Source organism: Sprattus sprattus, assembly GCF_963457725.1.
Source record: "Sprattus sprattus genome assembly, chromosome: 5".
NCBI lineage: Eukaryota > Metazoa > Chordata > Actinopteri > Clupeiformes > Clupeidae > Sprattus > Sprattus sprattus.
The window spans coordinates 39626259-39653530 of NC_137924.1; the positions used below are offsets into that span (position 1 = coordinate 39626259).

Consider the following 27272-nt stretch of genomic DNA (forward strand, 5'->3'; position numbering starts at 1 on the left):
CTCAAATTATGCTTAATGCTATGCATATCAAAATACACAATTGGGCTAAACTGTCTTTACCCCTAAAGGCTACAATACCATCATGTGGGGATTTAAGCGGATTTGCATCATGTGAAGGCCTTAATGACAAACAGCTGGGTCACTTTGAACGTCACCACTGAGGAAAGGACCTGTGAAGTCCAAATAATGACAGCAACATGAAGTATACGGAGCGCCCCTGAAAAAGAGATGGTACAGCCTATGTTTATGTTGATAAACATGTTCAATTTAAAATCTGATCTGAAAGGTAATGGCAAAAAAGTTCAAAATGTACAGTGGTGAATAACAACATTTGGGGTTGACAGATTTAGTTTTCCTCTTCTTTACTTTCTTGCTGGCCTTCTAGTGTTTCACCTGATGTATCAGAGCATGGCGACTATTGGTCAAAAATATCCAACAGCCATAGTGTAAAGTGTATTTTTAGTCAACACACTAACCCTTTGCACAACGTAATAGTTAATCACTCTCAAATTGTAGAGCACATTCAGACGAAGAGCATGCAAGTGTACACTTAATTTAAACCTGGGCGCATCTGTCCATATTCGTTTGTCGCTGCCTGTCTTGGTAGGAAATACAACTCCCTACAATCCTTGCTGTGCTTAATTTGACAAGCGTCCAATCGGTGCGATGGCCGCTGTCACATGACTCTGAGGGAGCTCTTCCTACGGCGGTGCAAAACAGACTGACGAATTCAGGAACGGAGAATCGTTGATTGTGGGTAAGTAAGTGCATATTTGCTCTGGAAGTTAACACGAATCAATTTTATATGTTCTCTTTAAACGATCGGTCCACAGCATTTAATTCTGAGACCAGGTTTCTTTGAAATGTAATAGTTAGAAAGCTGTCGCTCTGTTAGGCCCAAGCTATTTCCTGGTCCCCTTGCTAGTCCTATGCACTAGCCCTGTTGGCTGTCCCAACTCTTGACGGATTAGACAGAAGTTGTAAAAGTAAGATTTTAGCACGGTTGAAATTATTGTTGAAGTTGCGATCATGCAATTAAGTGTTGTCAAATACAACAACTGTATAATATGCGATGAAATGTCAGCTAGTTTGACGCGGACCCTGTTTTTTTCTTTTCTTTTAATCGCTTCAAACACCCAAAGTTAGCTAGCAGACACCAACTGGTTTGGGACCTCCTCGTTGGAACAGTATAAGGGGGAATCAGTCCCCCAAAACTGAACTGTTTGGCCAAATGATTACATCTAAGCATGTTTAAATGCGAGGTTATATCTGCGCATTTTTCTGTTTGACAGGCAAGGTGTAAGGAAAGAGTTGATGTTTTTTTTTTTTAAACTGTTATTATGTGTTTTTGTGCTGCTCCGTTTTGGTTTGTTTAAGTACAACTTGTGACAGCAAGTCGTTTTTTAATCTAAGTGTATGTAAATAGTTGACCCTTGAAAGTAGCAAAATATGTGAAGCATGCTTTGCATAATGAAGAAATAGATACATAGGTACAAACCGCCTCCCTAGTGTAGTTTTTCTAAATGTACTTACAGTTGGCAATGCTGGCTGGAATTCTGTAATTTACATCCCATAAATTACTAATGGTCGTTACATTATCCTCATGTAAGTTACGTCTTCGACTACTGTTAGAAGTTGGCTAGCAGTTTTTTGTATTACGTTCTTTTTTTTTCTCCAAAACTGCAAAGCGTTATACGTGTCATTATATAGACCTACTACCTTATAAATGTCCATAGTTTGTCGTCTTTTTTTGAAGCTACAGTTACAGGTAGGTTTCCTCTGCTCATTTGAGGGATATTGGTTGATCATGATGACTCAAAGGTTGGATGTGGTAGCTGTTGGTGTCAGGGAAGCCCCCCTCATCTTATTACCAAGTTATTCCAATTTTATAAATAGCTTTCTGTGTCCCGTATTTCATGGGCGGTAGCCTGTCAACGACCTTATACAGCGTTATCACTGATATCGCCCGAGTGTATCTGAATGCGTATGTATTTTTTATGTCACAAGGAGTCATATGGACAGGGCGATGTTTACATGATTCTACTATGGTTTGAAACAGTCGTAGTCATAGACCTAATTACAGGCGAGGCAACTAAATTTAGATTAACGCTAAGTATTGCCACAAACTTTGACTCAACTTGATCTACAGGGGGGCTTTTGAAATGTAGTCCACATCCACAAATCCTCCTAAGCCAGACACACTGAAAAAGACTTTGTTCTGTAGGTATTGTGTGGCCTCACATTATCTCAACATGACTGCTTCTGTGAGGATGTTTTGTGGTTTGCTCCAGTTGAACAAACTAGTCTGACCTAACAACAAGTGTTATGCACACTACTTTTAGAATGTCACAGAAAATAGAGACTAATCTCTCAGCTTGTCTGTCACTGTGGTTTTGTGGACTCAAGGTTATATCTGGCTTGATCAAAACAGACATCAACGAACAGAATTGCATAGCAACACATGCGATTAGGGAGTCATTGCCCCAGAGAATGCCATACTTTTCACACCAGTAAAGAACTGGGCAATCGTTTAGTCAGTAGACAATAAGCCCCATAGATCACTCCCTGTGTGAGACTAGGGGTGGTCAAATCAGGCAGTGATGTACAAAATAGGCAGATGAGGTTATGTATGTGTAGTTAACTTTGTATGATTGATACACTGTTCAAAAGAGATGTTTGTATGTTTATTTTCCTTTTCTTTGCCAGTGCCTGTGGAAGAAGCACTCCCTGAGCTATGGCCTCGGCTTCCATACCAGCGTACAACTCCAGCCCCCTGGAGAACAGCTCCAGCCAGAATGTGAGTCTGTCACTGTCAGAACACCCCCATCCCCTCCCTCACAACACACACACCCACACACACACACACACACACACACACACACTCACACACCTGTATGTTAATATCATTGGAACTGCTTGTGATTAAACAAAAACATAGGGGTGAAAATTAAATAATAATGACTTGTCTCTTTGTCATCTTGACTGTTTAACTCGTCTTGTGGTGAGCTGCATGGATGACTTCACATTATTGGTCTCCAACATCCGTTCAAAAATATCTTGTTTTTTGAGGAAAATGACCTGACTGCAGCATAATTAGCATGTGTGTCTCCACTACCCCCAACACATAGAGCTAAATGACTAGAGCTGCGGTCTAGGCTAAATATGCTACGTTTTATAGCTTGGAAGAGATCCCCGTCAATATCACCATGACAACATCTGTTCACCAGATCTGACGAACAGACTCAAGTTATCTTTCTCCAGCCTCATACCACTTTAGCAGGTGCCACTTCTCCCATTCCCCTCCCTTCCCCTTCTCTGGATTCTGCCCAGTTTCCTGTCTCTCTTTTTTTCGGTGTTACTCGCTGGCTCGTGACAAAGCTCCCAGTGTAGGTTAGCCCTTTCTCTCTGGCCCATTAATAAATGATGCCCATCACTGACATCAATAGACCCGCCTGTGCTGCCTTTCCTTATGGTGCTGAAAGCCTGCCTATAGGAGGCTAAAGCTAAAGGATTGGTGAGCCTAATGCCCTGTCATTCAGGGACTTCGCTGCTGTTCTCTCTTCAATTGGAGTGCACAATTGCTCAGTCCACTACGAGCTGCATGAAGTGTTGCCATGGTTAACCGTTTTTTTTTACTCTTCTTGTGGTGCGTAATTTCAGTCAGGTTTTATGAGTGTGTTTCTGTAAGTGGGAATAGTCTATGTACAGGAAAGGGTGTTTGTGTTGAGGTTGTCTGTACTGTTTCTGTAATGGTAAAACACACAGTTAGATTGACAGATTGTTGTGATGTTGGTGCTTTTCCCAATCACGGCTTGGGTTGATGTGTGATGTTGTATGTTAGTGTGCCGTGATGCAGTGCCAAATTAAATCTCAAGGGGACAACTCATTACCATGTTTCACAAACTCAACTCTCTGTCTCTCTCTCTCTCTCTCTCTCTTTTTTTGTTTTTGCACATTCCTGAACACCAGCTCTCCAAGGATAAAGTTTGCGCTAGTCAGGTTGCTAGGGAACGTGCACCAATGTGAGAAAGAGGGGGGAGAGAAACTGTTAGAACAGCATAATCAGATTTGCCCACACACAGTGACACTGCCCGGGTACCAAGCGTTAAAGCTGGGCTACAAGCCCTTGGCTCAGAGGCAGTAAGACGTTGGCAGCCATATTGGGTTTGATGCCCTATACAGTGGATAGCTCTAAGAGAACCTGGGTAGGGTGAAGGCAAAGTGATGGGCAACACAGTCGTTGATTGACGTCCCTTGGGTCGTACCCCTGCATACTGCAGGAAATTGTGTGGCGCTGCATTGTAGAAAGTGGGCTTGTTATTGCCTCGAGAGAGAGAAGCTGCCACCGAAGACTGTGCTGTGGAATCCAAAACAAATATTTAACACCTTCGCTCAAGCACACGCATTGATCCGTCATGGCAACGTTCGCCGGTGTCAGAAATGTGGTCGAGAGAGTACCTCTCCTTCAGCATTTTTGTGTCAGTGCCAAGACAAGCAGGTGTTTGAGTAGTTGCCTGTGTCATTGTCTCAGCAGCCTAGCCAAGGCGTGAGGCGCCATGCATTCTTCCATTGGAACATATTGGGTGGTACATCTACCTGGATCAAGAGCCCTGTTGCCTGTTTTCCTGCCAGACTGCCTGCTTGCCTGTCTAGGCCTCATGTTTGCTTTTCCTCTCTGTTTCACTATTCACCCTCTCCTGCTCTCAGTTCTCTTTTTCTTTTTTCAGACATCCTCTTTTCTTCGTTCACTAGGGTTCATATTCCCCCACTCTCTTCACTTCAGTGCCTCAGTCCCACTTTCACTGGCTCCTTTCTTCATCATGCCGCATACCGCGCTCTCTATGCTAGATTACATTATTTCTCTCTTTCTCTTTCTCTCTCGGTCTCGCTCTCTCCGTCTTTAATGCCTTCTCTCTGTCTCTTCCTCCACCCAGCTGTGTTCCAGCTCTTTGGAGTCACACGCGGTCTACAGCATCAGGCACTCACTCGCTCACATCCACGCCCGCTTGCCTGGCCTCCCCCCACACTGGGGGGGGGGGGGGGGGGGGGGTAAATGGGAGGGTATGTTTTGGTCCATTAGTCACCTACAGAGTGCCAGGTCAGACCATTACCCATAAAGACTAGCATTGTGCCTCCCTGTGGCCTGCCTGTACAGTGGGCGAACAGTACTGTAGTCCTCTTTCTCTCTCTCTCTCTCTCTCTCTCTCTCTCCCTCTCTCTGTCTCGTGCTCTCGCTCTCTTTCTGACCCTTTCCCTCTCTTTTTCCTTTTCTTCCAATCACACACACGTACTTCATCCCACATTCCAGTTCAGTAACCTTCAGCTGGCAGCCGGAAAATCGCCCCTGGGACAGACAATCTGGATCCAGTAGCTGCACACTGTTAGGCCTACACAGAGAGAGAGAGAGAGGAGGCTGGTGCTGTCAGACAGACGGACCGGCAAAACCCTCTCTTTTTCCATTCTCTCGCTTTCTCTCACCCAGTCATTCTCTCTCTCTCTCTCTCTCTCTCTCTCTCTCTCTCTCTCTCTCTCTCCTTCTTCGCCTGTCTCTTTTTGTCTTGGTCATTATTTTCCTGCCTTCTTGCTTGTTTCACTCTCATCTTTGCTGTCATCTCATCTCTTCCTGACGTTCCAGCGCCCCAACCCCCCCCCCCCCCCCCCCCTTCCCTCGCTCTCACTTTCTCTTCTCTGTCTGGGCCTCCCTTTCTAATAAGCCTCTACCTGAATGTAGGTTAGTGCTGTGTAAGCCTCCTCCCCCATGACTGGTTGGTGTAATGGCTCAGTTAACTTCCAGTGTGAGACAGATAAGCACAGAGCACAGCCATGCAGTGGACGGGCCTGTCCTACAAGATCTTATTCTTATTCTTATTCTCAGTCTTAGGTGCAAAGCTGGTTTACGTAGTGGAAATGCTAGCTGTGTGCATGTGTATGATCTACAACTGAGGAAACTGTATGCTCATTTGCAAGTGACTGCACAAGTGTGTGACTGCAAGACTGCCTCTGGACTTCTAAGTTGTGTGTGTGTGTTTTTATTTTATTGTTACCCATGGTGCTGCTGTGTGCTGTTATTTAAATTAATGCATTTGTGTTGTTACTGTGTGTGCTCGATCGCCCATATCTTAGTGATGTTTTTTGTGTGTGTGTGTGTGTGTGTGTGTGTGTGTGTGTGTGTGTGTGTGTGTGTGTGTGTACCGGCAGGCATCCAGTGAGAGCCTAAAGATGGAGCCGCTGGGGGATGTGACCCTGTTGCCAGGAGAGGAGAGAGTGATCGGTGAGTCCCTGTCTGAATTTACCCGAGGCTATGACTAGGCTGTATGTCTCTGTCAGTCAGACAGAGGAATGTAAACACACCTCTTTGAATGTGACTTCAAATACAACATCATCGATATGTCGATAGACTACTAGATACTTGAAACACAACATACATGTAAGGGATAATGTATAGAACGCAGGTCCTTATCGGAAAATAAGTCCCGACAGGGTGAACCGGACACCGACGCGAAGCGGAGGTGTCTTGCTTCGCCCTGAAGGGACTTATTTTCCGATGAGGACCTGCGTTCTATACATTATCCCGCTTATTATACGGCAACTTGCCAAAACAAAAAAAATACTTAACACAGTGTGTCTTTTTACAATGTATTTGTTACTATACGTAGTGTTAAAAAGCAGAGAAATAGTTTGCCAAAGACGTTGAACTTCAAAGACGTTGAACATTCTTTAGAACACAGCTGCTCAACCGTCCGCTGAAACTCCATTGATAAGTTACCGGACTCAATACTTTCGGAATGATACGAAAGACCTATATCAGAAGCACAAAACCCGTTGCCATTGACAGCACAGCGGTCATTATATGAAAATAAGTACCTGCGAACGTTGGGGATGGCCCATTCAAATCAACGGGGCTTTTTGGAACGTTCTGAAGAGCCCTATAATAAGCTTGTATGTTGAACAGGTCCATTTACATCCATAGTTTAATGATGGATTCTTGGTGAGACACAAATGTAATGATGGAATCAAATGGAAATCTAATGATCTAATTAGTTGATTGCCAGTTTCAAATCAATTGCCATGTTGTGTTTTGATTTCTATGGGCTGCTATTGCCTCACCCAGGCAACCCCCTGCAGTGGAAACCTGTACCTCCACTTAAAGTCTGTCGTTTTCTTTCAGCTTATCTGTGTGGAAAGACCATTCATTTTATGCCTGTTTGTGAAGAGAGTGAGGCCCAGTACTGTCACATGGGTTCTGTCGTGACATCATCAAGAGAATTATATATATGTGTGTGTGTGTGTGTGTGTGTGTGAACATGATGCAACTAATCCAACAGTCTGTACCACTGACCTCAGCACATGCCTTGATCCCATGCCTCTGCCTTTTAAAGGTAGTGTTTCCAGCAGAAGTCCTGAGGAATGCCTGTGTTTGGTGTAAATAATGCAAGGTGCCACTGCTTGGCTGCGCTGGTGCCCTCTCTGCCCCCAGGGTGCTAATTTTAGAACGGGCCCTTTCCTCCCTGTGCCTGTCACTCAATGCCACAGCGAGGCCGTGCCCAGCTGGCGTCTGCGGTTAAAGCACCGGGGCAAAATATGGGTGCAGTTGTCTTTCTTTGTTTGTGAAGGGGTAGAGGAGAGGAGAGGAGAGGAGAGGAGAGGAGAGGAGAGGTATGGCTTTGCACAGAGATGAGTGTGTGAGGTGAGCAAGTCAGTGACTGCAAGAGAGAGAGAGAGAGATGAAGGGAAAAAGTGAGAGAGAGAGATGCCTTTTAAATGACGTGAAACATAGATGGTAAGGTGGAAAAAGATGGCAGAAATATGAGAGTGGAATACATCACTATGAGCCAGAGGAAGATGGATGGGAGCGGTGGTGGCAGACAGAGGGAGAATAAACAAATAAACAAATCGAGAGAATGAATTGCAGTATGCACTTTGTTGGAAGCATTATTGCCTGATGCCATCTTAGTATTCTCAGCATGTAATATTTAAAAGTGTCTGTGTGTAAGTTTAGCCTGTGGAAGTGGCAGGCTCTTATGGTAGCATAAATAGCTAATGAGTGAAAGCCTGCAGCACTTTCAGAGTACTGGAGAGAAGTCCCTTTAAAAAATTCAGAGACTTTAAACTTCACCAATACATAAACAGCAAAGCAAAGATCACTTTGAAGGGGACTGTGCAAACTTAAGTCTGCAGTTTAAATTGTATATCCAATGCTGTGTCTAGATGCCTGAGGGTGTAGTGTCAGTGTACAGCCATGCAGTCAAATGGGACAATGTGTGGATGTTTTTGTTTGTGTTTCTCTAAGAAGCCTATGGGGTCAGAGGTCAGCGGCTTCTGCCGAAAGTGACACACTTTTACCTTTGACCTTGATTCTGCTCTCTCCCTCCCTCTCTCCCTCTCTCTACTTCTCTACCTCTCTCACCCTCTCTCTCACCTCTCTACCTCTCTCACCCTCTCTCTCCCTCTCTCCCTCTCTCTACCTCTCTACCTCTCTCACCCTCTCTCTCACCTCTCTCTCACACCCTCTCTCTCCCTCTCTCTCTCGCTCTCTCTCCCACTCTCTTCCTTCTGCAGACAAAGACATAATTTACATCTGCCCTTTCAATGGAGCCTTGAAAGGCAAAGTCTTCATCACAAACTTCAGACTCTACTTCAAGAGCGACGGGGTAAGTGTTGGAGAGAGAGACTAGTCCCTGACAGTCAGTTTTGGGTTTTGTTTAGTTTTTTTGGTTTGAAAAAAAAATGGTGGGAATCTGGGAATGGGGTTGTGGGTATGAAAAGCCTCAGAGGAGGATGTGGTGGAAAGGACAGCTGGCGGGTTACCATGACCACAGGGGACCTGCGTGACAATTGCCTTGAATGATCTTGGAAATTGAGTGAGGCTTCAACTGTAAACATGCTTGCTCTAATCACGCAGAGTGCCATTTTTATTTGGATCTGCATCAACACGACATTTCCCAGGTCAGATGTATTCCATGAATATCATGAGCCCCCAGTGGATTTAGCCGTGCACCATAAAGCCTCAACATGGTTCTGTAGCCAATCACGGTGTACGTTTTTTGGGTAGAATGCTTGTTCCTGGTGAGATTCATCACCAACATTCAGCACCAAAGCAGCTAAAACGGTCTGTTTCGTGGCCATGGAGAGTATGAGAAGCTCACTCACTCACACACACAAACGCACGCACTGCAGAGTTTTTCGCTCTAATAGGGAAGCTTCTTTATCCACTTTCCCTCCACCTCTCTGTTTGCTCAGCACAAAGACACCAGTCAGCAACAATGGAAACGGGCAAATCAAACTATTTTTAGACCTCTAAAAAAATATTTAGACCATTTAAAAAATGCAGGGCACTTGAAGAATGACCTGAAAGATTAATCATAAAACATGGTGTGCTTTAGGACCATGTGGTGGTCCTGGACATCCCACTGGGGGCGATTGGCCGGGTCGAGAAGATGGGCGGGGCTTCGAGTCGAGGGGAAAACTCGTACGGTCTGGAGATCACCTGCAAGGTAAGACCTGTGTTGAACTCCCTGTTCTCATTTGAAAGAAAAACCTTACCATGGCTATGGGTTTAGGCACACACACACACACACACACACACACACACACACACACACCCACACTACTCTGGGTGGACATCCAAGATTTGTGTTTGTATAACTTGCAGTAGTCCTGAAGATGTGAATATATAGTAATCATATATCAGTATTGTTAATATTAGAGACAACTTTTTACTTTGTCATTTTATACTGCTTGTCAACCTCTGTTGGATTGTGTGACCTGTGGCTTGATGAGTAATGCTGTGGTGTGTGTGTGTGTGTGTGTGTGTGTGGTGAAGGACATGAGGAACCTGAGGTTTGCTCTGAAACAGGAGGGTCACAGTAGAAGAGACATCTTTGAGATTATCTTCAGATACGCGTTCCCCCTTTCCCACGGCCTGGTAAGTCCTCATCAGACAGTGTACGTATGTGGCGGCTGTGTGAACTAAACTGTTTGTGTGTGGAGAGAAAGACAGGCAGAGTTCAGTGACTGTGTACATCAGTATATGTTTGTACATCTTTATGTGAGTGAGGGTGTGCATATGTATCTGTGGAGATACCCGTGTTAGCAGAAGATAACACACGTGTCCTAGGAACTATAAAAGGACTTGATGTGTTGCAAGTGTTATTTCAGTTCCCTCAGCAACTCAGCATCTGTGTGTGTGTGTGTGTTTGTTTTTTCCAATGACCTACCTACATCATAGCCAAATATAGTCATTATGTACAGTGCATTCGAAGTTTTCAGACCCTTTCAAGTTTTTCACATTTTGTTGCTTTTCAGACTGAGTTACAATTCAGTTACATTTTCTTTCCTCATCAATCTTAGTACAATACTCCACAGTTACAAAGTCAAAACACGTTTTTGGAGAGTTTAAAAACATGATTAAAAAAATAATAAAATTACAAATAAAATACTTAAATATACCATTTACGTATTTAGGACCCTTCACAAAGAACTTGTTTAAACCTTCTTCCAAATCTACTTGGGAAGGATCCTTCAAGCTTGGAACGCCTTTCTTTTGGAAGTTTCTCCCATTCTTCTTGGCAGAATCGTTCACGCTCAATTAATGAGGTGATGCCTGGTTTCCTCCACACATGCCGCTGGCAATTGTGGCCAAATAATTCAATCTTTATTTCATCAGACCAGAGGATTTTGCTTCTCATGGTCTGAAAGTCATTCAGGTGCTTTTTGGCAAATTCCCAGCAGGCTGTTGTGCCTTTTAGTGAGGAATGGTCTGACCACTCCAGCATAAAGGTGCTGCAGTGCTGCACTGATGGCTATCCTTCTGAAAGGTTCCCTCATCTTGACAAAGGAACTCTGGATCTCATTTATAGTGACCAATGGGTTCTTGGTTATCTGTCTGGCCAAGGCTCCGTCCCCAATTTCTCCGTTTGGCCAGATGGCCAGATCTAGGAAGACTGTTGGTGGTTCCAAGTCTCTTCCATTTGAGAATGAATGAGGCTCCTGGGCACTTTCAGTGCTACAGAATTGGCTTGACACAATCCTGCCTCGTAGGTTTACAGACACTTCTCTTGACTTCATGGCATGGTTTTCACTCTGACACACACCATCAATGGTAAGACCTTTATATAGACAAGTGTGTGTGTGCCTTTCCTAATAATGTCCCATGAATTAAATTAGGCACAGGCTGACTCCAATCATCTCAAGGACCATTGAGGTATAAGTAATTAGTAATAAAACCTTAGTAATACAAATATTAAGTAAGGGATAATGTACCTATAGTATGTCGAAAAAATAAATCCCGGACGGGACGAACAGGACCCTGAGGCGCAGCGTCGTATATTAACAATTAACAAAACACTAGAAAAACCTGTTCTTGCTTTGTCATTGTGGAGTGTTGTGTGCAGGTTGATGAGGAAAAACATTTCATTGAATACATTTTTAAGATGAGTCTGAAACATAGACAAAGGTGTAAACCTTTAGGGGTCTAAACTTTCCGAATGCACTGTATTTGACTGTTCCAGTTCCTCTCCTGTGTGTGTGGGGTGTGTTTTTATCTGAGTTTGTTTGCATGTGTGACACCTCTCTCTCTTTCTCTCTGTCTATCTTTTCCCTGTTTAGCCGCTGTTTGCGTTCCTCAGTCAGGAGAAATTTGATGAGAACGGCTGGCACGTTTACAAACCCATGGAGGAGTACAGGAGGCAGGTGTGTGTTTGTGGCCACCATGGTCAACCTGGCTGCAGGTTGATCTAATGCACGCACGCATATAGACTCATGTGTAGGGTTGTAGCGCCTCTTTACATATATCTGCACTAAAACATTCAGAACAGCATAGACGGGGAACACTAATAGCAACAAGCCTAGCCTGCACGAAGTTATCAAATTAGGAAGTATGAATCTCCAGCCATGCCATGGTCACAAAAGCACATAAAATAATTCTGATTCTGAAAAAAATTTGACATATTTAAAACGATATTTAACAGAATATATATAACAATGCAAGAAGAAATAATCTTGCATTTTTTCCACTTGGCCAATTGGAACCCTGTTATCTAACTAGAACAGTAGCTAGCCATAATAGTATAGGCAGTCCACTACCTGAACTGTGGAGTCCCTTTGTTTCAGTTAGTTTTGTTTACCCATGTCACCTAGTAACCAGAAAGCATTTATCTCACTGCAAAGAGGCACTGAAAATGTGTACATGGTGAATGGGTCATGTAAGAAAATAAGGTATTTCAACAAAACTAGTTTGAATCTTATCTGCATCTTGTCAAAAAATACAAAATAAATTAAACATTAAAACAGACAGATTACATATAATATTCTCTTCAGATTTGTAAGCGGTTGTAATGTTGCCATGTCTACTTACAAGACTGCATTTGACGTCAACATCACCTGTATCAACTGTCAATTTCGCATGGTCACTCCAAGTATCAGTATCCACAGTAGTGTAATTCTAACAGTAGCTTCGCCATTTGACTCTATCCACCCTGTGGTTGCCAGGGCCTTCCGACCGACAAATGGCGTATCTCCTTCGTCAACGAGGACTACAAACTGTGCGACACATACCCCACCATCCTGGTGGTGCCATACAAGGCCACGGATGACGACCTGCAGAAGGTGGCCACCTTCCGATCCCGCTGCCGCATACCTGTAAGTACACCCAGGGGAGGTGGGGAGTGATTGCGCGTGGTCTGTGGATAAAAACTGTAGGTCGGCCTGTATTTCATTGGAGGCAAAGTGTGGAAATGTGTTTATAGTACAAAGTACAAAGCTAAAGGCTAAAAGTTCCAGAAATTGTACCAACAAGGCATTGTATTGACAGACAGTCAGCGTGTTTTGTTGCCCAACTGAAGCGACTGTTTTGAATGTTGCGCAAAAGCTGCTTTAGTATTTAGGGAAGACAAATTAGAGGAGACAATATCCAATCAAAGCGGCAGAGTTGTAGGTCTCAGCCTGCCCTCGAACCCTTGCGTGACCTTTTAAATGTTCCACCCCACCCCCCATTAAACCCCCGTCCAGGTGCTGTCGTGGATCCACAAGGAGAACCAGGCTGTGATTGTCCGCTGCAGCCAGCCCCTGGTGGGCATGAGCGGCAAGCGCAACAAGGACGACGAGCGCTACCTGGAGATGATCCGCGAGGCCAACGGCACCACCAAGCTCACCATCTACGACGCCCGGCCCAACGTCAATGCTGTTGCCAATAAGGTCAGGATGAGATGCTCAGATGGGAGGCTCACTGCTTTAGGGTCTCTCTTCGGTGTGTGTGTTTGTGTGTGTGTCTGTGTGTCTGTGTGTTTGTGTGTGTGTCTGTGTGTCTGTATTTGAGTGATGAGGGTTGCAGATCTCCTCTTCTCTTCTGTTGTGTTCTCTTCCCGTGTTGCGTCTGTAGGTGTGTGGGTTTTGCCTGCTTGACTGGTTACTGATGTCAGCAGAGGTAACAGAGGCAAACTTACTGCAATGCCCACTGGAGTACTGGAGACTGAACACTGCGTGTGTGTGTGTTGTGTTGCAAACACAAAAACTGCCTGAAGTCTGACCGCACTTGCTATTTACAGTTAATTGAAGTTGCTGCGGAGTTGTGCCAGAATTAACAGTTGCGCGCAGAAAAAAAAAAAACATTTCAACAATTCCAAGCATTTTAGCCTTTTTGCAGAATGTTTTGCGACTAATTCTCAGTGATTGTTTTGATGTGTGTGTATCTTTGTGAGGACAGTGAGCATGGTCCTCATAACACAGCCATATGAATGTGTGTGTGTGTGCGTGTGCGTGTGCGTGTGCCAGTGTCTGTTCAGCTGAATCTCAGCATTGAGGGCATATGTATGTATCGAACATGCTCTGTCCTTATCTGCAGCCAAGCTGCTTTGACCTTCTACCTCTAACCTCCACTATTTCCCACCACCCCGACCATTCCCTTACTCTACAGGCGACAGGTGGGGGCTACGAGGGGGACGACGCCTATCAGAACGCGGAGCTGGTCTTCCTGGACATCCACAACATCCATGTGATGCGCGAGTCCCTCAAGAAGCTCAAGGACATCGTCTATCCCAACGTGGAGGAGGCCCACTGGCTCTCCAGCTTGGAGTCCACCCACTGGCTGGAGCACATCAAGGTAACGCATGCATGGCAAAGGAGCAGCCGACCTGTTCAAATATCAACAGCATTTTGCCAGAATCATGAACTTTGACATCTGTGTCTAGACTAGTTTGTAAGCTTGTATGTGTCACGTTTTTCATTTACCTAATTTGTTACCTTAGGAAACTCTGGAAAAAGAAATAGGTCTGTCTGTTAAAAACCTCCAGTGACCATTTTCCAGCAGTATACAGTAAGAGTGTTGTTATTGGCTTCAGATGCATTCACCAGATCACTCTGTTGCACACCCAACAGTACTAACAGTGAGCATTCAGTTTTGTTGTCATAGTTACCAGAAGAGATATAAGGCCAGTTCACAGCTTAGTCTTACAGACAGGTATCCCTTTTCTCCTCCTACCCCCTCCTCCTCCTCATACTCCTGCTCTCATCCCTCACTCCTCTTTCTCTTGTGTCCTGTCTTGAAGTTGGTGCTGTCAGGGGCCATCCAGGTGGCAGATAAGGTGTCCTCTGGCAACTCGGTGGTGGTGCACTGCAGTGACGGCTGGGACCGCACGGCCCAACTCACCTCCCTGGCCATGCTGATGCTGGACAGCCACTTCCGCACCCTCAAGGGCTTCCAGGTGCTGCTGGAGAAGGAGTGGATCAGCTTTGGACACAAGTTCGCCTCGGTCAGTGTGCGTGTGCGTGTGCGTGTGCGTGTGCGTGTGCGTGTGAGTGTGTGTGTGCGTGTGTGTGTGCGTATCTGCGTGTGGGTGGGAAGTGGGGGTTAGATGAGGTTGGAAAATGCTGTACAAGGACCACAACATCTTGTGCGTGTGTGTGGAAGTGTGAGTTGGAATGTGTGTGTTCACGTATGTCGGAATAGAATACTTAGAAATCAGTTGGAGGAACACTCATCCACACGAAAACCTTGACCGGATATAATGACGAGTGTATATATATATATATCTCCCTTTTTTCTGAACATTTTAACTAGATGGTTTTACATCATCATAGTCATTGCAAATACAGATGGGCTGCTGGACTCCACTAACATTTCTGCGCAGTCCAATCAGCCCTACGTCAGCCAGTCAGGACTTGTTCCCTCTAGACATCCACTCCATTCCTGGCGTCCCCTCCAGACAAATATTTGGTTAGTTCTTTGCACATTGAAGGAAAGGGTTGGATTCATACTACGGCTGCTTTCTGTTGAAAGTCACCAAGAACTGTTTACCTCACATGGAGCATCTTTTAATAGCTTTCCGTGAAGGAATTTACTTGCCACTATTGGCTCTGCGTAGCAAATGTGAGCAGGTCCTGAAGAAGTAAGCTGATTTTGGCTTGAAAAGGATTGAGCTTGGGCTTCATCCAAGTGACCAGCAGATAGCCTTTTGTTCTTCGTTGTGTAGAAGCTGTAATTCACGGCTTGCTGATAAGCTAACTCTGTTTTCTGCCTCTCAGTACAATGCAATATCAGATACATGTATCAGAGTCAGTCAGGTTATGCATCATCTACGCTCATATTGAATGGGTGTTCTTGAATTTACAGAAGGTTCAATGTGTGTCTGTGTGTGTGCGTGCGTGTGTGTGTGTGTGTGTGTGTGTTTCTACAGAGAATTGGCCATGGGGACAAAAACCATGCGGACCAGGACCGGTCACCCATCTTCGTGCAACTTATCGACTGCGTGTGGCAGATGACCAAACAGGTAAAATCTCTTGGCCAGCCTGTTTTCCACCTCCCCAAAACTCCCATAATGCACCTGTTCAAAAATGCTAATATACAGCCGCGGAAAAAATTAAGAGACCACTTCAAAATTATCAGTTTCTCTGGTTTTACTATTTATTGGTATGTGTTAAAGTAAAATGTACATTTTAGTTTTATTCTATAACCTACTGGAAACATTCCTACCAAATTTCAAATAAAAATATTGTCATTTAGATCATTTATTTGCAGAAAAATGACAATTGGTCAAAATAGCAAAAATGATGCAGTGTCTTCAGATCTCAAATAATGCAAAGAAAACAAGCTCATATTCATTTTTAAACTACACAATACTAATGCTTACACTTAGGAAGAGTTCAGAAATCAATATTTGGTGGAATAACCTTCATTTAAGATCACAACTTTCATGTGTCTTGGCATGCTCTCCACCAGTCTTTCACATTGCCGTTGGGTGACTTTATGCTACTCCTGGCGCAAGAATTCAAGCAGCTCGGCTTCTTTTCATGGCTTGTGACCATCCATCTTCCTCTTGATCACATTTCAGAGGTTTTTTATGGGATTCAGGTCTCGAAATTGGGCTGGCCATGACAGGGTCCTGATCTGGTGGTACTCCATCCACACCTTTACTGGCCTGGCTGTGTGGAATGGAGCATTGCCCTGCTGGAAAAAACACTTCTCAGAGTTGGGGAACATTGTCAGAGCAAAAGGAAGCAAGTTTTTCTTCCGGGACAACGTTGTACTTTGCCTGGCTGAGGTTTGTAAAAGACCATAAGGATTGAAAAAGCGGACTGGAGGTTCTTCTAAGTTCGTCTTCTCTGATGAGTCCGATTTCACAGTAGGTGCAAGACTCTCTGGCTGGTAGGCCTCTCCAGGTCTCCGTCTAACCATCAGATGACCATGTGTTGGGCAAAGCTGAAAATTGGACTCATCAGAGAAGACGAACTAGAAGACCCTCCAGTCCGCTTTTTTCAATCCTTATGGTCTTTTACAAACCTCAGCCAGGCAAAGTACAACGTTGTCCCAGAAGAAAAACTTGCTTCCTTTTGCTCTGACAATGTTCCCCAACTCTGAGAAGTGTTTTTTCCAGCAGGGCAATGCTCCATGCCACACAGCCAGGCCAGTAAAGGTGTGGATGGAGTATCACCAGGTCAGGACCCTGTCATGGCCAGCCCAATTTCGAGACCTGAATCCCATAAAAAAACCTCTGAAATGTGATCAAGAGGAAGATGGATGGTCACAAGCCATGAAAAGAAGCCGAGCTGCTTGAATTCTTGCGCCAGGAGTAGCATAAAGTCACCCAACGGCAATGTGAAAGACTGGTGGAGAGCATGCCAAGACACATGAAAGTTGTGATTTTAAATCAAGGTTATTCCACCAAATATTGATTTCTGAACTCTTCCTAAGTGTAAGCATTAGTATTGTGTAGTTTAAAAATGAATATGAGCTTGTTTTCTTTGCATTATTCGAGATCTGAAGACACTGCATCATTTTTGCTATTTTGACCAATTGTCAATTTTCTGCAAATAAATGATCTAAATGACAATATTTTTATTTGAAATTTGGTAGGAATGTTGCCAGTAGGTTATAGAATAAAACTAAAATGTACATTTTACTTTAACACATACCAATAAATAGTAAAACCAGAGAAACTGATAATTTTGAAGTGGTCTCTTAATTTTTTCCGCGGCTGTATATACTCTGAGAGCATGGGGAAAGCTTTGCTGAGCGGGGAAAAGGCTCTTAATATTTACAGTAAATGATGCTCTGCAGAGATTGGTGACTCTGGGACCACAGTGATTGATTGCGTAATTAGTGGAATTTACTGTGCCATCACTTTGTTCACAACACAGACATGATCGTCAACATGCAGACGTGCTGGCTAACATTTTAAACTAAATTCTAGGAACCCATCGAAGGCCTGCATGTTTCATACAGCCTTAGTTCTGACCCTTGACCTTAATCAGGCAAACTAATCAAATAATAACAAAGCTCTTGATTAGGTGCATGGTAATCATCTGAGTATAGTTAATCTGGAACAGGGAGGGAACTACTACAGGCTCTTCAGGACAACCATAGGAGAACTACTGTTGGTTGTTAGTATACTTCATTACAATATTTCACGACCCTCACGATGTGGGGTAACTTTATTTACGTTGATGCCAGTGCAAAGACAAACTTCACTAACAATTAAGCACATAGGTTAAAAAGGTGAGTACAATATGGTTATTAAATAATTTATGGTATAGACCATAAATAGTTGTTCCAGTAAAAAGTAGCCAGACATATTTCAGTGTGTCCATGGGTTCAACAGGTCTGTTAGCCACTGTTCCCTATAGCTGTACCTGCTATCATTGTAGTACAGTCTGCCATCTTCAAAGAGCTTTTGGCAATTACGTTCTCTTAGAGGTTCTCACTGTGTTGTTGCTCAGCCCTGTTGACCTTATTTTATAGTCTCAGTACAATTCTCTTGGAACTCTGTTATTTAATCCAGGTGGTATGTTGAACTTTTTAGTGTTTGAGCTAGAGGGAGACGAGGGAGAACCGAACTCTAAAACCGCAAACCATGTCCTATCTAGAAAGAGATGGAATTCGGAGGGGATTATGGAATAGGTTTTGGAGGTGAATATGGTGTGGTGAATAGGTTTTGCTCACTGGGACCAAGTGTGAGTGACCTTTGAACTCTGTGTTCTAGTTCCCCACGGCGTTTGAGTTCAACGAGCGACTCCTAATGGTCATCCTGGACCACCTGTACAGCTGCCGCTTCGGCACCTTCCTCTACAACTGCGAGAGCGCCCGCGACAACAACGTGAGTCTCTCTCTCTCTCTCTCTCTCTCTCACTCACACTCACACACACACACACACACACACACACACACACACACACAAGCAAGCACACCACAACAGACAAACACCAAAATCCTACAGGCATCACATACATACACATTACAAACATGAATGTTCCTACACTAAAATATACATTTAATAAACCCTCATGTTAAAAGGATCCCTGAACCACTGCTGTGCAGCATGGGTTAACCACTAACCAGAAGTGACTTTACTGAGAAATCACCAGGATGTTCAGAAATAACACAACCACTCATCTACTTCTAGTATTATTGCTCAGTAAAAATGTATTTCTCAGCAATTCAAAATAAATATACAAAATACTGGTGTCGTTTCTCAGCAAAAAAGTAAGATCACAGGTCTGCTTCCAAACATTGAAACTTATGTGTATAAGAAACATGTATTGTTTCCCCCTTGCACTCTGAGCTGCTGTAGACAAAGAGCATGTGAAGTTCATGTACATTACTTCATTACAAGTGCTCTCACTTAGTCAAAGGAAGGGGGTAGTAGATTTATTATGTGCCCCCCTTCTACCCTTTCGCTTAGCGCCCTCTGCAATGGCTCTTCTCCCTCACTCCTAGCCCAGTTCTGTTTGTCCCCCTGTTTTTCTCCCCTTGTTGTATTACCATCATCTTTTTGCCCTTCACTGTCCTCCCTTCCTCTTCCCCCCAACTTTCCACCCTGGCTCTGTCGTTCTGTGTTATGTACTGTCTTTCTCTCCCTCTATGCCCCTCTCCACCCCCCCCCCCCTCTCTCTGTCTGTCTCTCTCTCTCTCCCTCTCCCCTCCATTCTGTTCTGATATTGTGAAGTAGAGCGTGAACAGAATGCTTGAGTGACTCCGTGCTAGCACTGGGTACTCTCTGGGAGCTGAAACGCACACACAACCCACCGAGTGGTGGAGAAACACACACACACACACACACACACACACACACACACCTTGGCCTTACACCCACTCTCCCACTCAGATGCACACACAGACATGTCTTCCAGTGCCCTCACTGACAAACTAGTCATTACTTTTAATGGTGTGTAAAGTCAGCCTCTCGTTGAGAAGCTCATGGCAATTCCCAAAATGCATTTCAGTATGCATGTAGATCCACTGTGTCAGTTATTGCAGTAGTCTGCATCACTGCAGACCACATGGGAGCCTTAGTGTTTTTAATGTGGGATCTACAAGTTATTTTGGCCTTCGCTCTTCCTTCCCCTCTCTCTCTCTCTCTCCCTCTCTCTCATTCTCTCTGTCTTTCTCTTTCCCTCTCTCTAAAGGCAATCTCATTTCAGTTCAAAGTTGCATTATTAGCATAACTGTTTAGATGACGCTCTTCCCCTCCCTTTCTCTATTTCCATAGCATATGCGAATAAAGACGGTGTCCCTGTGGTCCCTGGTGAACAGCGACACGGCGACCTACATCAACCCCTTCTACACGGAAGAGTCCAGCCGCGTGCTCTATCCTGTGGCCAGCATGCGCCACCTAGAGCTCTGGGTGACCTACTACATCCGGTGGAACCCGCGTATTCAGCAGCAGGTGTGTGTGGTATGTATTTATGTATGTGTGTGTTGGTGTCTGCGTGCGTTTACGTCAATGTGAGCAACGTTACCATTTCTTGCTCACCTTTGCCACTCTAGGAATCCTTCAACGTTAATGTATCTATGCTAATTGGCCGACAGGGATGTCCCCATCTAGAGGTTTCCTGGTTTGGTTCATGCATTTTTAAATGCTGACTACAGATCCCAGGATTCTCCCTGCATCAGTTTGGTTTTCTCTACTTGATTACCAAATTAACATGTAATGATGATTTAGCTTAACATGACTCAGTATTTATGTGTTTTAGCACATAAGCTTGGATGCTTTCATTGTTGCATGTAGTGCTTGTGTCGTGTGTGTGTGTGTGTGTGTGTGTGTGTGTGTGTCTGTGTGTGTGTGTGTGTGTGTGTGTGTGTGTGTGTGTGTGTGTGTGTGTTGAATAGTTGCTGCTCCCGGCCCCCACTCAGAGTCAGCGGGGCAGAAAATCCTCTTTCCTCTAGTTTAATTACGTCCCCACTGCCACAGCAGCCAGCTGCCGCTCACCGCTGCCTTATCTCCCCAGCAGACCTGCCCACACACATAAACACACACACACACACATAAACGCACACACACACACATACACACATGAACTCTCTCACACACTCCACTCTCTCTCTTTCTCATACACACAAACAAAACACACGCACAAATTCACATACAAACGCACATCAGCTCTCTCTCTCTCATATACCCACACTCAAACATCCATTTATCTGTATCCTACTCACACACCAAACTTGCATATATACACAAACATCCCTCTGTGCCTCCCATACACAAACTCCAACACATACCCCCCCCCCCCCCCCCCCCTCTCTCTCTTTCACCCACACAGACATACACACGCACCACCAGGCTTTTAGCTAGGCATGCGTCCGAGCGTCTTTCGGACGCACTGTTCTAAAGTAATAAAACATTGGACGCACTACTTTAAAGGTGCATTAAGGATTAATAGCTATTCGCTAAAGGTATGCTAGCAGCTAAAACTAACGAAATCTCTTGAAATGTGCTGACTTTGACATTATGACAAACTAATTACTCAACGACTGTCCTTACACAGTCAAACATCAATCATGTGCAACACAAGACTAAGCAAGACGGCAAATAAGCTACTTACTAGATCGGCAGAAGGTAATCAAAGTCAGGTCGGCGGGCATCGGCAGGCAAAACTACAGAAGGCAGTTATATGCCTATCGACCCTGCTATGCCATTGGCACGGACGCAATACTCCATATTAAAAGTCATTGTAGCGCCCCAATTTTTTTTAAGCTGTTATTTTAAGGTTAAACTGCTTATCCTAACCCTAATCCTGAAGCATAATTGTTGCATATTGTGCCTTTAAGGCAGACGTCCTACAGACGCCCTGAGTTTTTCATCCCCTGTTTTTCCGGTAATAATATTTCTATCACAAAAGAAAATAATAACAGATTGAAATGAACAGATAGTTCACGTAGCACTAAACAGACACGTCTAATGCGTGAACGTTAACGTTAACGGCAGTGTTGCCAGGTCCGCAGTTTTCCCGCGGGCTACTTTTGAAGTGTTGACGCGGGTTGAATTTTTTTTCCCGCTGGTTCAGGTAAACCTAATCCTAACCTAATTTACGTGACTTCAGAACAGCACGTAAACACATGGACATGGGACAAGCTGAAATTATTTTAATTCAGTAAATACATAGCCTATTGTAACGTGCCGGCATAGTCGCCCCATAATGCCGTGCGGCGGGCGCATACTTTCTGTTTGTAATGCACAGAGCTCAACAATGTTCCTTACTGTACTAATTGCATGTCGTTGTTCTGTGTTGGGACTGCATTTACACAGGTGTGTGACGGAACACAGTCTGTTCGAGATAACTTGTAACAGGGCATAAACCCCGTGCCATTTTGAAATTGTGTTGCGTTTCGTGTAGAGCAATAAAAAGCCATATTACACATCCGTGATTTGTAACACTATTTACACATCTATGAACTGTAAGTACATGATTTAAATATAGTGAAGCAACACGATGAGGTGTTTCAGTTGAAATAAGGTATTGCGTTAACTACAGTAAATGCATATGAAGTAAAAACAGTACATTCATGTTGTCCAGGCACGACAATAATATGTCAAAACTCCGTCGCGGGGGAGGGGGCAGGTTCCCCGACGAAGTGTCATCTTTTCCACAAACTCAAATCTGGTCACCCTATATTAGCATATAATACACGTAGCATATAAAAACATAGCTTATAACTGCTAAGTATCTTGCACAAAATATATTAAAGATTAACTAAATTGAATATGTAATCACTAGTCAAGGAAGACTCTAGGACTAAGATATTCATAAAAAGTAAAACATTTTTTTTAAACTTCTTATTTGGGTCAGCCAAGTCTAACACTATGTGACTATCAACTGACCAGTAGCCCCCTGCATGTATACATACAAGATGTACATGGCAGTTCTGGCTTGAATTTCTTCTGTGTTGGGATGATTTTCAGTTTGTGTGGTACACTGATGTACATCATATGTGACAATTAAGCAACAATACTGCAACAGACACACCAAAAAATATTACCTGAATTCCTCAAAATGTGCACCTCAAAATGCAGTAAAATAGCTTTTCAGACAGTTAGGAATACAAAATTTGACGGGGGGGATGCCCCCAGACCCCCCTACGATACTTGCGCCTGCTCCACCGCGTTGGGTTAAATGACAAAATGGACCCCCCCCTAAAAAAATCCTAGCTAAAAGCCTGCGCACCACACACACTAATCTCCTTCACAACAGTCACACAATATATGGGCATACACTGGCACAAGACCATGGGAGTGCTTGCAGACACACATCTATATAAGCTCTATAGGCGCACAGTCTATTTCTTTTACTTTCACTTTCTCTGTTACACACTCATACTTAATTGGTACACACACACACACACACACACACACACACACAGGAGCTCACTAAGAAGAAACAATACCCCCCACAAACACAGTCCTACTTTTTCGATCTGTTTATTTTCTCCTCTAAAAACAATTTCCTGCTGTACCTCCAGCAATCAGAGGGCTTTCAGTTGTGAGTTTATTCACCTGTCAATCACCTTACACCTCGCAGCCTCAATGTGATGGAGCTCATATAGCGCCTAGGTTGAGCATGTGGCTCTCTGTCTCCATCTAGGGCACATGATGTTGCATTAAAAAAAGCATGAAGCCTGCTTACGTGTGTGTGTGTGTGTGGTGGGGGTGGGGGGTACTCCTTACTGTTAGGCAGTATTATAAGTTCTGTCAATAGTTAAAAAAAAAAAACTGAATGTGTGATTTGTGATTTTTCTTCTTATGAAGTTTGAAGCTTGCAATAATAATGGCTATTTATATGTAAAATCATGGAATAAATGTAGAATCAACAATTTTTAAATAAAAATGCTACTGCTGCAGTTCTTGGTTGAAGTGCTTAAGAAACTTGCAGGCTTGTGAATTCAACTTCAATTTCAACTTCAAGCTTTATGTCAGGTGTATGTTGGATGCCCCTAGATATTGTAACCAGTATGCACTAATAGAAATGATATCAAAACCCAGACAGTTGAGACGATTGCAATAATTTTGACAGAATTCATTATTATATCTTTGTTTTCTCACTGTTTTTTTCTGTGTGTGTGTGTGTGTGTGTGTGTGTGTGTGTGTGTGTGTGTGTGTGTGTGTGTGTGTGTGTGTGTGTGTGTGTGTGTGTGTGTGTGTGTGTGTGTGTGTGTGTGTGTGTGTGTGGTTCCGTTCTCAGAGTCCAGTGGAGCAGCGCTTCAGGGAGCTGCTGGCCCTGAGGGACCAGTACCTTAAGAAACTCCAGGAGCTGCAGCTCTCCGACTCCTCCCCCTCTGCCCATCTCTCTAACAGCTCCACCCCCTCAGCTGCCTCCCCGACGCAGCACATCACGCACTTGCACACGCCCTTTTGATCCCCAATCACCCCCACACACACACACACACACACACACACACACACACACACACACACACACACACACACAAACACTTACATGCACATACACACACTCTCACACTCATACACACGGTCACAGGATGTTTTGTACATAAGAACAGTAATAACTGTGGCCACAGGAATAGTAATAATGTCCGTTATTAGAACGATTATGCAATAGTCACAGTACAGCCTTTTTCAGACTCAGCAGACAGGCCAGGGTGAAGCCTTAATAAGGAAATGATGACTTCTGGGATTTTGCACGTATGCCCGAGGACCTGTTCAGGGATGGACAAAAAGGAAAAATAAAAACAAGAATAACAAAAGAGAAAAAAAAAAGTAAACAATGGCTCTTCTCAAAATCGTCAGCCTCCTTTGCTGGTTTTACCCTGTGGGCATTTTGTGTAACCGTCTTCCAAGATTCCAAGATATGTCTGTAGGGGGCGCTAGTCTGTTGTCACGCCATACAGCATGTTGTGTTGGTTTCTGCATCACAGCCATCTAGAAGCAACCTCTGAGGTTTCATCCGTATGCTTTCCTTGTGCTTATGGAACCGTGACACTGTAGGGAAACTGTTATGATTGGGTAATCTCTTATAGTCTCGCCATAATTATTGGCGGTGATGAATATAAGAAATTAAGTCTAATCAGTTACGTCATGAGTTGGCTGATGGATTCACTGTCCTACCATGTACTGACAGTCATACTAAGTTAGAGGGGGACGTTTGTCAAGTTCTCTTTTCCGGCTAATTGTCTGTGTGTTGTGGAGGTCCTGGCATTTTGAGAAGTTTCGTGGTTATCTGCCGTGACATAGCCATTGCTTTATTTTATTCCTTTGGTAAACATTGTTTTTCTTGTCACCCGACAGTGTCCATTTTGTCTGTGTGTCTTCTCCTAATGTTTCTCTGATTCCATAACCCCCCCGTTGGGTGTGGATGCACTGTTTCCAAAAAACAAGACCCACAGCTCTCAGAAGAACTGTGGCTAAAACTGACGTAACATTTTGAGGCCCCTAACCAGGAGTGTGGAGTGGAGTAGAGGTCACATGAAGGTCGAAAATGAAAATGAAGCTGGAAGGAACGGAAGTTGGAGTTGGGAATAAGTTCTTAAAATCTTTGCCGCACAAAGCCACCTGCCTCTCTAGCGAGATGTGATGAGACTTCAGATTGGGAGGGCAGTTGTCTCTGTTGAAGATTCTTTGGGATGCGCTTATGTCGTTGTTGTTTGTTGTTATTATTTTTGTAATTATAATTGAGCAGAAGCAGGGTTGGTCAGGGGTTACTCCTGCTTGCGAGTCCAGTTCTGTGCCTTTTCTTGTACCTGAGGGTTATCTACCCCAGGCGGACATTTTGTATTGATACGTTGTCTTTTTTTTTTTTTCTGTGGGCAGCAATCAGTGGCAGGGAAGGACGTCTTCCATTGGCTGTGGGTGCTTTGATTGACAGAGGGAACTGAGTGGTGTTGGCAGGTGGTATGCAAAAACAAAAGAAGCAAAAAAACTTTGAGTGTGGTTGCCGTAGATACCTCCTGTTTCATTCCACAGAAAGGGCTATGGGTGAAATGGGTGCATGATAAATCATGTACTCTGCTGATGGTGGCGTATTGGTAGATGCTGCTCTTAGTGTTGGTGAAGGATTGGTGTAGCTTATCTCAGAGACGGGATGCACTCACTCTGAAAACAGGGGGCCTTAAGACCCTATTTTGGAGGTTCCCACAGAACATTTAAGGCAGTTTTTTTAACCTTTAAGGGTTTTTTGGCTTTAAAAAGTCTTGAAGGTTCTAGTTTGTGCATTTAAAATGTGTTAATAGAACATTAAGTGAGAAAACACAGGAGGGACCTTAGGGATTTCAGGTTTCCCTCCTTTTTTTCTATGAGTGTGTGAGGTGATGAGATTGCGCACCTGCTCCTAGATCTGTGCTTAAGGGCGACTTCTCCCCGGAGCTATTGCAAATGCTGCCCAAGAAAAGCTAAACTTTCTAAGACTTTGGCCTCAATGAGGAGATGCAGTTTAAAAACCATAGCACGTGTGAGAAGAAAAAAACTAAAACAAAAAAACAACACAAAACACAGAAACAACACAAGAACATTTTTGCAGTTGGTTGTGTTTTATGGGGGAAACGAGAAAAAAAAAGAAAAATCTATTTTGTTTATTTTTTACTTTGTACAAGTACAATAACTGTGTAATTACCTCAACAAAGCCTATTTTACTGTTGAAAGCTCTATTGTTGTAAAATATAATTATTTTATTTAGTGTAAAATTTGACAGTTTTATAAAAAGGAAAGTAATAAGAAAAAAATGTTTGGTTGGTTGAACCATTGGTAATTTGTGGATTTCTGCTTCAATTATATCATTATAATAATAATAATTATTATTATTTTCTTTTTTTCTCTCTTTTACTTAATGGGCATTTTTGGATTTGTGTGCTAACATTGATGGAGGCTGTGGACGTTGTCCCATCTGTCATATTCGATATGACTGTTGTAGCGAACTTGCATCTTTTCCCCATCTCACTGTGCTACCATGGGCCTCAGTGTGGGTGAGATTTGCACTTTTATCACTTTACTCCTACATGACTTCTCCTACGCTCTTGCTTTCATCATTTTGATTTTTTTTTTTTTTGTACCTTTTAATGTAGAAAGCATAGTTTAAAGGGATTTACTCTTTTCGTTTGTGTCATTTACTCTTCTTCATGTACTCTCCACTGTTTGTTGGCTGGCTCTTGTTTTGTAAATAATGCTGATTAAATTAATTTAAAGATTTCACAAATCCCTGGTGTTAATGGTGTGCTGATTTGGAAAATGTGTTGGCTGCAGAATTGTATTAGTAATAGTTTTGTTTTGCTCCTGTGACATTTCCATACGTCTGGTAACCCTAGCGTCTTGTACAATATAACACCAAATACTGCCATACTGTACAGGAAAACTCACTTTCACTTTCTTTACAATTGCCTTCATATGTGTATTTGCGTAGACCTATTCCAAGTGTACACGGTCTACTATATTTTAATTCGCACTGTAACATATTGAGAGGCGCAGAAGGGAGTGTATGTCCTTAATCCTTGTCGTCTGGGAGGGGTGGTGCTGATGCTGGCTGGCTGGAATAGTTGCAGACCCATAGCGGCTGTT

At 43.6% G+C, this 27272-nt stretch overlaps 1 protein-coding gene across 2 annotated transcripts; it reads left to right on the plus strand.

Annotated features, from left to right (window-relative positions):
* The first annotated feature begins 668 nt into the window (after positions 1-668).
* mtm1 (myotubularin 1) lies at positions 669-26880 on the plus strand. 2 transcript variants are annotated; one of them, XM_080838831.1, is made up of 15 exons: positions 669-757; positions 2707-2797; positions 6199-6271; positions 8560-8651; positions 9384-9494; positions 9824-9925; positions 11608-11691; positions 12490-12639; positions 13009-13194; positions 13913-14098; positions 14544-14747; positions 15672-15764; positions 18474-18587; positions 19980-20165; positions 23950-26880. In XM_080838831.1, exons 2-15 carry the CDS (start codon positions 2735-2737, stop codon positions 24121-24123), a joined length of 1818 nt encoding a protein of 605 aa, XP_080694957.1. In that variant the 5' UTR covers positions 669-757; positions 2707-2734; the 3' UTR covers positions 24124-26880. The 2 variants fall into 2 exon arrangements, with proteins under 2 accessions (XP_080694957.1, XP_080694958.1); XM_080838832.1 differs by having other exon boundaries at positions 19980-20156.
* Positions 26881-27272: the final 392 nt, after the last annotated feature.

Coding starts and splice junctions, on each gene's coding strand:
- mtm1 (XM_080838831.1), top strand. CDS start 2,735: ATGGCCTCGGCTTCCATACCAGCGTACAACTCCAGCCCCCTGGAGAAC. Junction 2,798..6,198: donor AGAACAGCTCCAGCCAGAAT/GTGAGTCTGTCA, acceptor GTGTACCGGCAG/GCATCCAGTGAGAGCCTAAA. Junction 11,692..12,489: donor TGGAGGAGTACAGGAGGCAG/GTGTGTGTTTGT, acceptor TGTGGTTGCCAG/GGCCTTCCGACCGACAAATG.